A 16130-nucleotide genomic window follows, 5' to 3' on the forward strand; every position below is an offset into this window, starting at 1 on the left:
TGCTTGCAAAAAAATTCTACTATCATGTGCTGTTCCTTCCCAACCATGAAATGCAAAAATAAAGCACATGTTGAAGTCACAAACTGCCATAATATTTTGAGTTGGTTCATCTTTCCGTCCGATATAAGGTATTTGACAAGAAGGCGAAATGCATGCTTTTATGTGTGTTCCATCTATGGCCCCAATACAATCCTTTAAAATAAATACGAGTAATGAGATAAAAGTTAGAAATAATTTATATTTTAAAAATATAAAGATTGTGTAAATTTTACCTTAAAGTGAGGTCAATATCTTGTATCATGTCGAATATGGTTCGATACTTCCTCGAATTAACATTCAGTGGGTTTAATTGTGTTTATTCTCATTCGAGCAAATATATGCAATATATCAGTAAAAATTCGACTAACAATTTTCCCAGATCGTTGAAATCGCTCTATTGCATTTGAATTTGATTCTCTATTTCTAAGAATGTACAATATTGATAATGCTAACTTTTCCATCGCCGATACTTTCCCATTCTTTAAGCCATAATTTGTTTACAAATCATGCAACAAGCTGTGAATTATATTTTTTGGCATCCTAAAACTATTTATGCAACGATCATCGTGCCAATTTAATACTTTGTCCACCCACATTTGACCTGTATAATTTGAATCCAAACGCGGTTGCATAGTGAAATAAGTTTCATGGTGTACCAATACACTGCTTAACACATATTCTTCCTCTTCATGATAATTGTTGTGCTCAACTTGGGTAACAATTGTGACTATTCTTCGTTGAGCTTTTGCACTTAATTCAGGGGTATCACAATTCATATCAAAACTATTATACATATTGTTAAATTCATCCATAACCTGAAAAAGTAATCAAATAAAAATAAATTAATATTTCGTGGCATTCTATACAACGCAGAAACTTGATTAAAAGCATAGCATAAAAATACCAAACATAAAAAGTATCATACATTAGTTTTACATATAAAAAAAATAGTATAGTTATATTACAATAATAATTTTAAGGAGCTTATGGTGGAGGTGGTTGATGGTATGGTTGGAAGGGAAATGAGGATGTTGCTACCAAGGATGAAAATGATGCAATTGGATTTTGTTCAGTATACTCACGTCGAAGCCACCAAACCCTATCATCTAGATCTAAGTTCAAAAACACTTCTCGTTTTGGAACATTTTGGTGGCAAAATAGTACAGTTTATCTTTTTTTTGGAATTTCATCTCCCAAAGCACGCAAAGCATCCATTGCATTTGAAATAGTATATTGAGAGTGAGGAAAAATAATTTCATTCACTAACTTCCTTGGACTAGTCATACTCTCATACAATTTCTCAATTTGAGTAGTTAATGTATTTCTTGATGATTTTCTACTTGAACTTGATTTTTTTCCTTTACCGTGTACAGCCCCAAGTGTTTGCTTTCTTCGATTAGGAATTTCATGAGAAGGGTTTGATGGTACCTCATCAGGAGGAATACATTCATTCTCGTTACTACATTCATCTGAATCACCAAATCCCTCATTAGTTGCATCATCTCCCATAGGAACCCCACTTGAAAGAACACCAGATGAAGGTGCCCATGCGTTCTCTCCAGTGGCTACAATGCCAGCAAACATTTGCCACATTAACTCATTCAATCGTGGTTCAATTCCTTTCTTCTTAAATCCTTTAAAGTTAGGATTTTCCTACATAACATGTTAAATGTTAAATGTTATACTAAGATTTTTATAATTGTAAATTATTAATTTCAATAAACTTTATGCATTAAAATAATGATAAAGTTAACACTAACCTGTATTTTTGCAGCCCACCATTCTTCGGTAGCATCGACCGTCTTTTTAGATGGACACCATCTAATACCTGTAGATTCCTTAAGCAACTCACTCCATAATCTCCATTCCTTTTTTAATGTATCCCACTTATTTTTCAATTGAGGTTTTCCATATTTTTTTTGTGTTTTTGCTTGAAAAAGAGCAATGACATTTTCCCATCCTTTTGAGTTTAGATGAGTTGTCGGTCTATTACCAGCATTGACTTCATTCACGCAAAGCTCACAAAATATCAACGTCAGCTCATCACCCCAAACAGCTTTTGTTGCTAAGATACTATCTCCCTCCACAAAATTTCGTGTATTTACCATCTATTATTATTTTGATTTTAAATGTCAACCGACATAAAACCATAAATATATAATTAGATATAATAATATAATTTCATAAAAAATAAGAATAATACACCATGAATAGATGAAAGCCATAAGATGAACACTAAAGAAAAAATTCTCAAAGATCCATGGTAAACAATAACGAAGATATAGAAAGGATAATTTTTTTATTTTTTGGTTGTGTTTATTTTTTATTTTTTGCTTAAAAATAGAGTCTTTGATTCAACTGGTTCAAGTTCTCTGCACATTTGGGGTTGTTCTATATCTTCACAATAAAGTTAATTCCCTAATTTGTTTCACAAATCCCATAATTTTTTATTATCATGATTTAAGTTCAAAATTAGTATCTTTCAAGAAAAATATTGCATCTTCATGCTTCAAATAATTCGAATAAACCGAATATAAACTATATTTTTTATTTTTAAAATACACTACATATATTTTTTTATTTTTAAAATACACTACATATATTTTTTTATTTTTAAAATACACTAATACAGTGCAATTTCCCCATTCCCATTTCCCCTCTTCCACCGATCAAAGTCTCAAACCCCGTGCCCTCCTCCCATTTCCCATTCCCATTTCCCCTCTTCCACCGATCAAATTCCCAATCCACCTCCACCGATCAAAGTCCTGATCAGAGGTTAGAGGCAAAACGGTCTACCTACAATATTCTAACAGGCAAGAGATTGTAAACAACAAAACCACGGTGAATATCGCCGGAAATGTTCTTTTGGTAACAATCGAAGGTCAAGATGCGCGGCTTGTTTCCATTGATGTTTTGCATCTGGTAAGGAAGATCTTTGGTCTTTCTTGCTTTTTTTTGAGGGGTTAAGAATTTCTAAGTTTGATCTGAGTTTATGTAATTACTAGGATTTGTGTGGCTTCTGTCATGCTCTATAGAAAAAAAAAAGCTTTCTGTTGTTTTGACATGAATATGAATGAATTAGCAGGATCATGTCAAGAGAATTATCTCCAATGGCAGCTTAGTGCATCCGGAGAAAGAGCACATGTGTGTTTGTCTCCTTTCTCCTTTCCTTAACACTACCTCTCTTCCCTACTCTTCCTTACCTCCAAATTCTGCCTTTTAGTGTTGGGCATGGGTACTCCTGATTCCTGATTTAATAACCATTCATTAATGTTATTAGCATTATTTTTTGTTTGTTGATGCCTGTTATTCAAGATTGAATGAGTGGGCTAATCAATAATAGCCTGTGAAGATGAAAAAACCCTCTGTTCCTTCTGTGCTCATGCAGTTGTACTTATCTCTTTCCATTTTGGAATTAAACACTATTTGTAGTTGTTAATGTAGTTGTGAAATCACGTAGCAATAGTTTAAGGGACTAATCGTTACAATCTAAATGTTGTTCTCTAAGATCTAGACAACTATATCTGCTTTTGGGAAGTAAGCTGGTAATTTTCATTGATACTATTCTACTAGAGAAGAGTACTTATTTTTCTTGGGAACAATGTAATCTACAAAGTATAATCTTCATAGTTCTTGCATTTGTAGTTTACTTCGCTTCAATTTACTTGAAGCAGCTAAAGCTTTATGTTTTACCTTTAAAAGAATAGTGATTGTATCTGATTTTTACTCAGAAGATGGCACAGTTATTTATCACATAATACTTGATAAAATTGAAATTTGAGCAGCCTGAAGTGTAGCTTTTGTTTTTTTTAAGATTTGAGGATTCTTAGCACATATAGGTCAATTTTTTCATCCTTTTTCTTTTTATGCTTTACTTCATTCTAGTACTTCGGCAAAATCATAGATTTTACATGTTCTATAATTTTTGTTAACATCATTAGAAAATCTGAAATGATGCAATTGTTAAGGTGTATTCTGTTAATATGTTCTATTATTTCTGTCTTGATGCTTAAGACCTGGTATGTTGAAGTTATCTCCATTCCTTATTTTCTGGCAGATTTGTTAGTGGAAATTATAGGTTGTAATGACTTTTTAGAGTCCTTTTACTTGATTTATTTTCCATTCATCTTTCTAAATGAGTTAATAATGCAGGTATTTTTAGCTTTTGGATTTGTGCATAAGATTACTATCTTTGAGAAGACAGCTGGATTTCAGGTCAATGAATTAAATCTCCTTCTTCCTAGATTTATTGGTTTGCAATTTTTATCATTTATAGCTTGTTTGCAGTTTTTGATCTGTTTAATTACTTGACTTGTGTTCTTTGTTTATATATAGTCAGGGATATATATATTGAATGGGGACTGATGCTATTGAAGCAGGGGAGACTCCGTTTGACTCTTATCCTAGTTCCTTTGAGGTACAATTTTCGAGTTCCTTTCACTTTTTTCTGTTCTAACTTTGAATCTACTGTATAATTTGATTGTTGTCGGGAACAATTACATGCATTTGTTTGTGTTTTTTTTTGCTTAAGCAAGTGTTGAAAGCCTTGGAAATTCGGTTTGTGCCCTACAAGCTTTAAGTTATAATGTTTTTGAGTTTACATGTTTAGGAAATTTCATTGTGTATGACTTAAAATTATAGTTAGTAATAATATTACTAAATAGTGTGTAAAGCATGCTAAATGATAGGTCCAAATATCAAAAGATAAAATGTTGCTACCTATAGGATAAGGTCAGTATATCATTTAGAACCAGACTACTCAAAAGAAAAGCAATAACAATAACAATAACAGTGAGTGACAACAAACCATCTCACCCTAAAGGAAGAACAACACTTTTTAATCAACCATCCAATGTTGCAAACAATCTGCACAAAGCCATTGCTTCCAATTAGGTCAAAACATCCATCCTTTTACTTTTAACAAAGAATTTAACTTCGAGGAAAAACTGTTTTAAAGAATAAATATACCTTGCATCACTATATAGATTACTATCTGAGAGTGCAGTATTTAATGTAGACTTCCCCTGTTAATTGAGAAAAAGGGTAAATGTTGAGCATGAGAAAATAGAGGGAAAAAACACAAGATATCTCTAACTTGTTAGTCTGATTGAAGAAACAGAATATCCTAAGCTCCCACAACCAAGAACAAAGCAAAAAAGAGGGGAGAAACCATCAAGAACAAGGGAGAAACCAGCAAGAACGAGGGGAGAAACTGCTGTTTTGTTCCCAAATCTGAAAACAAATAAGATTGGGAAAGAAATTAGTTTAACATCTAAGGATAAAATGGTAAAATAACAAATTAAAGTATGGGTATTTTTGTCTTCTAAAAATACCTACTGCCCTAGCTAGAACTGACTGGAGCTTTTAGCACCAGTGGAGATAAGGTTGTCCAGTGCAACAGAAACGTCTCACTGTGCTGGAAGCCAAGACATCCAAACAGCCAAACAATTCACTGTGGTGCAGTGAGATTGAAAATCAAGCTAAAAAATTTTAACGCACCGTATTGTGTTTGAATCCAAAGGAAGCCTAACCCATCTTGAGATATGTATTTAAAATTTTATCCAAACCCACCCATATTTATAAATGGATAAGTCAAGCCCATTTTAGGCTAGCCTATATTTTTAAAATTTTTTAATTTAAAATTTTATATATTTATATTTTTCATTTATTAAAACTTTATATGTATATGCAATTTAATATTTTTATTCTTTATATTTTAATATTATTTATTATTATAAATTTAATTTTTATGTGCTATAAATTACTAATATATAAAAATAACACACTCTGATATATTGGAAAATGGGTTGAGCTCGAGACTTGAATCTTCAAACTCAACCTTATCCTATATTTAATTTTTTTTCTCAAGCCTAGTATTTTTGTCTAAACCCTTCCAAAATTTGATCAAGCTTTCGAGCTTGGACGATTAGCTCGGTCCTTGAACATGTCCATTTTGATCTAATGTGTTAAAAAACGGCATAAAGATAAATTTAGCCCCTAACATTTACTCGTTTCTTTTTTATTTTGGCCTTTATTTTTTGAGGGGTCAATTTGACCCTTAACCTCTAAATTTTAGTCAAATTGCTTGTTTTTGGACGGAAAAACTAACTGAACTGTTAAAATTTTAACGGCATTGATGTGGCCATTAGTGTGGTAGTGCATGTAATTCATAAAAATTTAAAATAAATAAATAAAAATTTAAAAATCAACAAATTCCAAAAAAGTTCATAAAAAATTTTAGAAAATTTATCCATGTTAACGGTGAAGTACATGTAAATTGTCACATGAGTTGTCACGTCAATACCATTGTAATTTTAACTGTTCAATCAAATTTTCCATCAAAAACCAAGCAAATTGACTAAATTTTAAAAATTGGAGGCCAAAATGATAAAATGAATAAACATTAGGGACTAAAGTTATCTTTATGCCTTAAAAATATCAAGGACTATTCTTTTTATTTTAACATGTTAATCCAAGTCATTTATGTGGTAAACACATTTGGTATTTAGCTTATATATCTTCAACATGCTCCACGCTAAATTTATAAACGTTCAAACATTAACACAATTGATGGAATGACTTAATTAACATGATACAAATATTTTTATTTTAAAGACTAATTTAAAATCTGGGTCAGAAGATTTTGAAGTTCAAAATGCATTCATAATTCTTAAGAATGATTAGATGATTGAATGAAATTAGGGCATAGCGTGTGGCAAAGAACAAAGAAGCATCCTCATGAATGATGGTCTAATTGACCTTTTTGTAACCAAATTCGGATAAACCCTCAAAAGAAAACGTATCGGCATTACTAAATTACGGCACCAGCTTCCTTTTAACGAGTTAAGTTTTTTATAATCAGACAGGATTGCCTTTTTCATTTCCGACCAATTTCGTAGACTCAAAAAGATATTATTTCTGTCAATTGAGTTTTAGTTCGATTAACATCGGTATTATTGTTGTGCAAGAAGACGTGGGTTTAAATGCACTGAAGCGCATTATCTTTCTATTTAAGGGTTGGGGAGGGGTTATGGATAGTTCTAAACATTGAATTAAAAAGAGCAGATATGATAAAAACCTATAATAAGATTAAAATACAAAAAAAAAATATTGTTCCTGTATCAAGTTGTTAATGCCAACAACCCATTTTGTTTTGTTGATGGAAAAATTTATTATACAAGACCAGACAAAATTGGCTGCATAATCTTCTCTTTGTTTCGGTTTTAAATTGATACCAAATAATTTAAATTCCGTTTATCTATTGTTTTGATCTTAAATTGAAACCAAATTTCAGTAACTTCAATGGTTTTCAGCCAAAACTAAGTTGTATTAATCTTGTAACGTATACAAAGGATGGTTGTGCTAGTTATAAATAAGGCCATACTCCAATACTAACAAGTCAAGTCAAGTAAGGGTGAAGTTAGAAATTTTTTTAGAGGGTCGAGATTAAATTATATATTATTGTAAGAGTTAAAATGTAATTTAATCCTTTTATTGACTTATATTTTTATAGTTTCCAAAAGGACTAAATAGAAATTCTAACATTTTGAGAAGATCAAACTATAATTTTACCATATATATAAGTTTAAGATTTTATAAATTTTGAGATTTAAAGCTCCAATTTTTCATTTTAGAGGACAAAAGCCCTTACTTCCCCTTGCTTAACCACTGAAGGCAAGGCCCAAGAAAAGCCTAAACAAACTTATCATTAAGCAAATCTAGCAAACTAGCACACCAAGGCTAGACACTAGACAGAAGCCAATGGCCGTGCGTCGAGCAAATCTTGATTTATGGGTTTTTATTAATTTTGGGTAATAAGTATTAGGTCAAAATATATTGTTAGTGAGTAGTAATTATATTTTGATAAAATTTAAGATTTAACTCCTGTATTTTAAAAAATTAAAAAAATTCAATTTTCTTACATTTTCAAAATAAAAATTTTAGTCTAATCATTATTATCGTTAAGAGTTTCAGTTAAAATTTGTCAAATTAATATGTTTATTTCTCGTCAATTATATGCATTGTCATATGAGAGTAGTCTAATCAACATGTTAAATTGACAAATTAAATCAAGAAAGTATGAAGAAATAATTTTTAACTTTTTAATATAAAGATTAAATCTCAAAATTTATCAAAGTATAAGCACTAACAACATATTTTAACTTACGTATTACCATGGAGTTTTTACCAATTTTCCCCTAAAATAGAAAATTCATTAACAAATTAAAGTGATGAAGAGCTAAAACTTCAACATAAGAGAAATGTGAAAGTATATCATGCTGGTACATACAATTATTTGTAATTTGGTTCACGTCAGCCATCATTAAGTCATATTATTCCATTTGTTTTCAAGACCAATAAACTTTTTAATTTAATTTAATGTCATGTTATTCAAAAGGCTCCTAGCCAGTCGCCATTAACACATAGCAGAAGGTAGAATCTCATATATGTATATATATATATGTGTTTTTATAGACACATAAGTATGGATAGAATTATGGTAGGATACCTACTAGTGTTGTAAACGATAGTTATGTGGGGGCTGGACTTTGGCCCAATGTCTCGCTGCCATTGTTTCTGCTGTCTCAGTGCTGTATAATGCACGTAAACCATAATGCTGGTGATCAATAATGGAGATAGATGCTGATGTTACTGTATGCAATAATGGAGAAATAATCAAAAAGGGTTTCAGTATCAGAATTCAGAGTTAAAAAAAAAGAGCTACAAAAATGTCATTTTTGAGGTTAAAATATTGAACGTACAATACATTTAATTTATGGAAAGTTTGCATGAAAATTTGTTCTCAAAACTTTTTTATGGCAAAAATTTCCAACCCGAATTATAAGCTTTAATTTGTCTTGTTAGTATTTGAGTTATGAGTTTGTTAGCTCGAGTTGGATTAAATAAAATATTTTTATGGTGTGATCACGATAGTAAATTTATTCGAAGATTTTTGTATTAAGAGTCGAATTATTTTTATCTTTTTTATTAAAAAAACTAGATAAATTAGTCTTTGTACATAGATCAAAGAGCAAACTGGTTTTTCTGTTAAAAATGTTATCTATTTCTACTATATTCAAAACTTATCTCTGTATGTTGGCACAAGGTACACATGGCACGTAACGTGTAATTGTCTAGTTATTCCGTCAGTTACGCCGGTTTTGTAACAGTAAAAATGGACGAATTTTATAACATAAAGAAACAATTTCTTCTTTGATCTATCGTACAAAAATTAATTTATACATTATTTAGTAAATGGGTAAAATGTAATTTGATTTTTAATATAAAGGTCTCCATAATACTTTTACCATCACAATCAATAGTTTCTATACATGAATTAATGAATTAATTTGTGGTATGAAATATAAACATCCATAAATACTATAATGTACATTCATGAATTAGGTTGATCATAAGAATAATTTTACCTTTTAAGTATCAAAAGTAGAATCAAGGGCGAAGATAAGAGTAAGTCTCTCTATTTATATTATTACAAGTTGGCATGACTAAAAGAATAACTAGATAGTGATATTTGACGTGATTCGTATATCTCATATTAATGTATAATGATTAATTTCAACAGTGAAAATTGATGAAAATTTTAATTTATTCTTTGATCTAAGGTACGAGAGTTTATTTATCTATTTAAGTAAAATGCAATTTGATTTCAAATGCAAAACTTCCATGATATTTTTACCTCGTACTCTCCTAAATCAGAATCAGTCCTTAAAATTTCTGAATATGGAGCTGAATCTCATTGTGTAACAACATTGAAAAAACACTAAAACATAAAAGGATATTAGTTTTTATGTTTTTGGATGAAGAAATGGTATCATAAAACAGTGGTGTAATTGGTAGGCATAAGCAGTTAGGATTATTGCAGAACACATACAGATACAGTGTTTTTTTTTTTGTGTGTGTTAAAAGACAGGGAGCTTCAGTCCCAAGAACCATGGGCGACCTTACTGCTGCTTATAGGAACGTCTGTAAAGCAAACACAAATAACTCTATTTTTTCAATAACTAATCTTCTATATTCGGTCGGCTTATTAAGAGATAGATCTGATCACGAATTTTAAAGCTGGTTCCATAACGATAAATGGTTAAAGTAAGAGTGATAAATAGAGAAGCGGGGATTTTGCCTTTGGGCATGTTGGAGTGGAACTGGTGAAGACTCACGAGTCACCGACTCTGTCAACTGAGTCAGAATCCAAAAAACCCAAAGTGCTTTCTGGAATGTAAACGTGGCAGATTGAAAAGAATAGGGAAAACATTGACATTACATAAACCCCATTTGGTTAAATCTCCTTTCTATTTTCTGTCATTTGGTTTGTAAAAGGATCTTTCTTGTTACTGTTTTTGTTTTGGGATAAAATACCAATTAGTCCTTAATTTTGATATATATTTTTTAATTTGGTCCCTAAACTTCTTTTGAACTACATGATGACTTTTCTCGTACTAGTCCTAAAAATTGATAACTTTTCCCAATTTTAGTTCATGTGATAACGTAGCACTCTAATATTATTTCACATTATTACATAAAAATTAGGCTTAATTTATCATTTGGTATCCAAGTTTAATATTTTTTTAATGTGATACCTACGTTATTTTTTGGTCAAATCTGATATTTGTATTTGACAAAAGCTATATATTTTAGTACCCAAAAGTAATGGTGTTAACCTTTTGATATTTAATTTGGGTTTTAAGATTGATTTGATGAAAGTTAATCGCTAATGTTATTGAGTTTGAAGTTTTCATGATTTTGTTAATAGAATAAATTAGATTTACTTGTGAATTTGTCAAACTCAAATACCATATTAGAAAAAAAATGTCAAACTCAGATACTAAATTATGTGTTCAATCTAAAAATATAATTTTTTTCTAAACTTTGACGTGGCACAATTTTAAAGCACCACATCATTACAAGAGCTAGAGTTGGATAGTAATGGTGCCTAAAGACCAAAATTTTTGGAAATTTTCTTTACTCCCTTGAATTTTTTTGAAAATTTTAATTTGGCCCTCTAAATTTTTGAAAAATCTCATTATTCCTTTTTTGAAAAATTTAATTAAAATCTCCTCTTTTTTTTGGAAATTCTTATCGATCTCATAAGTTTTTTAAACACTTTAATTCAACCCCCTAATTTAATTTTTTTAAAAATTCTCATTAAACTTTTAAAATTTAGGAAAATTTTAATCAACCTTCGGAACTTAATCCCAAGATCCACCACTAAGAGTGACCAAAATTGAGAAAAATTACTGAATTTAAAGACTAATGTGAACCAAAAAAATTCAGAGACCAAATTAAAAAAACTTATCAAATCCAGAGACTAAATATTGAATTATCCCTTTTGTTTTCACTTACACCATTTTCATTTGTCTCGCCATTTTCATTTTTTTCACCTTAGTTTTGTTTATTTGGTGGCTCATGAAACGAGGTTGAAGTCCTCTCCCACACCCCCCCCAGTTTGCTTTTAGCCCTCATTACAGTCCTCCTTTTTGCCCTTCCACGTTCCATCCTTCGGACATATATATATAGCATTACACAGATTCATCTTTTGTTTTGTTTGTTTCCATTGCCAATGCCACCTATATTAGATTTCCTTGCTTTGAGGTCTTCATTAATATCCCATATCTCTCCTCTTTAAAAATCTCTCTTAATGACCAAAATGAACAGTTCTTCAAGCAATAAACACAGACACTTCATTATTTCCTTGCTGTTCCTCATGGCTACATTCATGGCTGCTCAAGGTAAAATCTTTGTTCCTTTTATTCTCAAAAAAGGAAAAAAAGAAACCCAATTTTTATTCATGTCTTAAAATTTTTATATTTCACTCCATTTCCAGGAAGATCACTTTCCATCAAAGTTGCTAATGAGGTATATATTCATGAACTCAATTCTTTTTCTTTTCTTTCTTTTTTTTATTTTCTCGGCATCCAAACAGAAATGACAGAGATTTTCTAAAACAGATAGGGAATGAACAAGACAAGGCATTAATGATGAGGAATCTAATAGGATCAAGACCACCAAAGTGTCAAAAAAGATGCAGTTCATGTCCACAATGTGAAGCAATTCAAGTTCCAATCACAACACGATCAGTACAAAACACAGCTACTGTAATATTTCCATTTGCTTATTCTAAAGGCAATGATATGTCAAACTATAAACCAATGTGTTGGAAATGTAAATGTGGGAACATGATTTTCAATCCTTGAATTAATTTCTTCATATTCAAGTAATTAAAACCCAGTTTTTGTTTTGTTTTTTTGTGGATAAAAATTAATATTCTTTGTCGTTTTTTTTTAACTTGGATTTTCTCTTGCATGGTAGCCATATGTGTTTTTCTACAATGCACAGTATTTTATTTAGTTACAGTTAAAATTTTCTTTCATTAATAATGGCAAATGACGACATGGGTGATTTCGTGTGTTACAAGAATTTTTTTTTTCTGTCTGTAATAACATCAGTAGAGAAAGCTGAGAACCTGTTTTTGCTGCAGATTTTTTTTTCAGACAGGGTTGCCTCGAAGGGATAAATCCTTAACGACCCTTCATCATTTATTTTTGGTTATATTATTCTATTAGTCCTTGTACTTTACGAATATTGTCGATTTAATTTGATATTTTTTTAGTCTTGTGCTTTTCAATTTTTTGAAATTTCAATTCTCACCTTGATTTAAGTTCTTTTTGTTCTAAGAGGTGGAATAGAATAATCGGGTTGAAATGTAATGATCATACGCTTGTCTTTAAATTCATTAAGTTATGTTATTTACTGATGCGTCAAACATATTATTTTATATATAGTACTATTTCAGTTTGTTATTTCCACAAATTACCCGAAATACTATTGCATCAAGACTGAAATTTCAAATTTTGAAAAGTTTAGAGGACTTAGAATGATGTGATTGGAGAATATGGACTAAATCTACAACTATATGCATAGTACAAGACTAGTAATTTAGTTTAATCAAATGGATTTAAGCATTACTATTTTGGGTTAGGACTAAAATTTCAAATTTTGAAAAGTAGAGGAACTAAAATTGAGTTTAATCAAACGGATTTAACTACTACTATTTTGGGTTAGGACTAAAATTTAAAAATTTGAAAAGTACAATAACTAAAATTGACTAATTCGAAAAGCGTAGGAACTAAAATTGATCAAATTAAAGTACATGGGTTAAGTTCACAACTTTTGTAAAGTATAAGGACTAATAGTATAATTTAACCTTTATTTTTCACTTAACCTGAAAAATGTTTATTATTTTTTTGTTTTTGATTTACTTTCTTTCGTATAAGTGTAGCATTACGGTTCTTAGCCTTTATTTTAATAAGAGTATAATGTGCTTCAGCACACTCAAACTCACGTTCTCTTAGACTGGCGATTAGTGTAAAAACAGTGGTGGTGGTGAGATTAGATATTGTAGAGATACTGTAGCGTGAGATAAAAAGTAAGATACACAATTATCCATCCAAATTCACCCTAAGACTCAATCAACTAGAAAATGTTTATTAAAGAATGATAAATTTGTATTAAAGAATCTGGGTAAAAACACTCTCTAATCTCTCTCAAATTCTATACTAAACATATTGGTCCTTATTAAAAAAATAAAAATAATTTAATCTTCATTAATTTCAAAAGTGAGCAACTAAAGATAATTAATTATGCAAAACAAATCTATTTCGTCATTTTAAGTTTGATTAATATAATAACAAATTAAGCTTGTAATGTTCATATATTCTGTCAATTTGATCCTAATTTTAAAAAAATTATTTGGAAAAAATATATAAAAATTAAAAAAATCTAAAAAGTTCAAAAACAATACCTAAAAAAGCTTTAACTTCAAATATATATAATAGGCAAAATGTGTAAAATTTGAAGGCTAAATTTTTTATTATAACAATCAAAATTAAGTAAAATCAATGAAAAATATTGTGATTAATTGTTCTTAGATGCTCACTTTCAAAATTGAGGACTAAAAGAGTCTTTTTACAAAAAATTTATTAGGAAATAATTACATCCCATAAGAATGTGACACTTGACAAGTTCTTATTGGACACCGTACACTTCTTTTAAATAAAATAAATAATAATAATAATTTAAACACTTGACAAAAGGAAATTAAGAGTGAGTTTGGATATGCGGTGCGTTTAGCTACGGTTAGTGTAAAAATAGCGGTGGCGGTGAGATTAGATACTGTAGCGTGAGACAAAAAGTAAGCTAAATGCACCGCACCCAATCGCAATATAAGTTAGAGTTCAATTTCTTAATAAAACTTAAAATAAATAGTAGTGATCATAGCAAGGTAGTCAATATCATATTAGTGGGCGCATTGCTTTTCAAGTGGAACTAGTATGTTCTAGTATTGGTCTGTTTCGGTGTATCGTTTCGGATTTATCAATTTTTTTTAAAAAAAAGTAATATATTATCTAAATATATTTACAAATATCATACTAAATCATTTTCAAATATAAAATGTTTTTCAGCTTTTTTTTAAATATTTTTGTTCCAATTAAATATTTAGCATAATAGTAAACAGTTAATTTTTTTTTATATTTTCTAATATTATTCATGCACCAATCGACGCACCATATTTTAATTAGAGTAACAAAAATTGATTGGAACAAACTGATGCAACCAATACAGACCAAAATTTTCATTAATGCAGAAAAGAATATTACTTGTTCCAATTTAACATTAAAACGGTACACACCAACTATTACACTGGGAATTAGTGCGAAACCGACCACTATGATCATGCTTTTAATAAAATGCAAAAAAAAAAAAAAAGTTTATCCTTCTTGTAAAATGTTAATGCAAAAATTGCCAAAAAGAAAATGCAGCATTTTAGCATGGTCCTTAAAAAAGATCTGTCTAGAGACTAGTGAAGGACTTATCATGTTTTTTTTTTGTAAAAAAGGACTCATCATTTTCATTCATTACTCATTTAGTCCATGGACGAGAATTGGTAAATATTGGATGGGAACTTTGCATTGGCTCATTCATATCCATTTTTTACACACTTTTCCTGCTCTCTTTTTTTCTTTTTCATATCAGAGATGACTGGTGACAATACCTAAACTGTAACTTGATGTTGTGATGAGAAATTTGTCTTTCATAAAAATAAAAAACAATGTTTCCACATTTTTGATTGCTACCTTTTTTCGAATTTCAAATTAATTAAGTTGTTCAAATTATACGAAAGGACAATTATAAAGTAGCACCGAGACTATTGAGAAAGAATTGGCCATATATCCGTAATTGATCACTCATCATTGTTGGAAAGTTATCCGGTCTTTAAGAATCAACTCAGTTTTTTTAGTTCAAATTGAGTTAAATTTTATGGTTCGAAAAATACGATAAACTCGAATAACAAATTTATATAAATACCCTTTGAGTCTTTGGCAATTTTGAAAGTATACAAATTGATCCTTTTTAAAAAAAATATTTTTAAAAATTCAAAACATTTATAAAATATTTTTGCCAAAATTTTATAAAAATGTATTCAAAAAATAAAGAAATACTAAATATATATAAATGCTAAATTATATTTTTTTTAAAATTCAAAATGATAAATTTGAGGCCTTAAACAAATAAATTATCAAATCAAGTTTATCATACAAATTATCTCTTCTTCTTTTATTTTATTTTTGTCTTACCTTGTTTTAAAAGAGTTTTTAAATATACATGATATTTATATTCTTTAACTTGGAATTTAATCATGTTGTCAACAAGATTTCATTATGGTCGGTCTATTTTTTTTTAAATTTAACTCGAACAAATTTATTCAACTTGGCTTGAATCTATTTCACTCGACTCCATTAGAGAAAAATTCAAGTCGAGTTAAGATGATAAAATAGGATCCATCAACTCGAGTTTTTTTTCACTCGATTCGACCGGATACTCAACTTTAGCTAACGCTTCCCTATCAAACAATCAAATTTCCCACCAATATTCGATATATCTTTAAACTCATCATGATATGTTATGTCATTGGTAAAGGTACCATGAAGGCAACTGTATTAAGAGTTAGATTTTATTTTGTCCCCTTTACTAAAAAATGAGCAAATTAATCATTGTACATTAGACCAAAAAGC

At 29.7% G+C, this 16130-nt stretch overlaps 2 protein-coding genes across 4 annotated transcripts; one reads left to right on the plus strand and one right to left on the minus strand.

The window, feature by feature from the left end:
* Nucleotides 1–420: 420 nt before the first annotated feature.
* Nucleotides 421–5402, minus strand: LOC121218189 (L10-interacting MYB domain-containing protein-like). Its single transcript, XM_041094996.1, has 7 exons — nucleotides 5373–5402; nucleotides 5210–5271; nucleotides 5008–5063; nucleotides 4855–4905; nucleotides 1800–2147; nucleotides 1468–1692; nucleotides 421–854 (listed from the first exon to the last, which is right to left on the minus strand). Exons 5-7 carry the CDS (start codon nucleotides 2145–2147, stop codon nucleotides 537–539), a joined length of 891 nt encoding a protein of 296 aa, XP_040950930.1. The 5' UTR covers nucleotides 4855–4905; nucleotides 5008–5063; nucleotides 5210–5271; nucleotides 5373–5402; the 3' UTR covers nucleotides 421–536.
* LOC107907283 (EPIDERMAL PATTERNING FACTOR-like protein 2) lies at nucleotides 2716–12319 on the plus strand. Of its 3 annotated transcripts, XR_005914391.1 has the most exons (7): nucleotides 2716–2961; nucleotides 3125–3183; nucleotides 4192–4254; nucleotides 4375–4456; nucleotides 11713–11786; nucleotides 11882–11913; nucleotides 12006–12319. XR_005914391.1 is itself a non-coding variant. In XM_041094997.1 (5 exons), the coding sequence occupies exons 2-5, from the start codon at nucleotides 4404–4406 to the stop codon at nucleotides 12249–12251; spliced, it is 405 nt and encodes a 134-aa protein (XP_040950931.1). In that variant the 5' UTR covers nucleotides 4198–4254; nucleotides 4375–4403; the 3' UTR covers nucleotides 12252–12319. The 3 variants fall into 3 exon arrangements, 1 of the variants encoding a protein (XP_040950931.1); XR_005914392.1 differs by having other exon boundaries at nucleotides 2734–2961; nucleotides 3122–3183; nucleotides 4375–11786; XM_041094997.1 differs by lacking the exons at nucleotides 2716–2961; nucleotides 3125–3183 and having other exon boundaries at nucleotides 4198–4254.
* The last annotated feature ends 3811 nt before the right edge of the window (nucleotides 12320–16130 follow it).

The sequence above is a fragment of the Gossypium hirsutum genome, chromosome D06 (assembly GCF_007990345.1).
Source record: "Gossypium hirsutum isolate 1008001.06 chromosome D06, Gossypium_hirsutum_v2.1, whole genome shotgun sequence".
Taxonomy (NCBI): Eukaryota; Viridiplantae; Streptophyta; class Magnoliopsida; order Malvales; family Malvaceae; genus Gossypium; species Gossypium hirsutum.

Bases quoted from the DNA above. Each gene is read 5' to 3' on its own strand.
- LOC121218189 (XM_041094996.1), bottom strand. From the start codon at position 2,147: ATGGTAAATACACGAAATTTTGTGGAGGGAGATAGTATCTTAGCAACA. The intron at 1,693-1,799 runs GTTAGTGTTAAC...CATGTTATGTAG, and splicing joins GGTGGGCTGCAAAAATACAG to GAAAATCCTAACTTTAAAGG. The intron at 855-1,467 runs GTACCATCAAAC...TTACTTTTTCAG, and splicing joins AATGTATTCCTCCTGATGAG to GTTATGGATGAATTTAACAA.
- LOC107907283 (XM_041094997.1), top strand. From the start codon at position 4,404: ATGCTATTGAAGCAGGGGAGACTCCGTTTGACTCTTATCCTAGTTCCT. The intron at 11,787-11,881 runs GTAAAATCTTTG...CTCCATTTCCAG, and splicing joins TACATTCATGGCTGCTCAAG to GAAGATCACTTTCCATCAAA. The intron at 11,914-12,005 runs GTATATATTCAT...TTTCTAAAACAG, and splicing joins CCATCAAAGTTGCTAATGAG to ATAGGGAATGAACAAGACAA.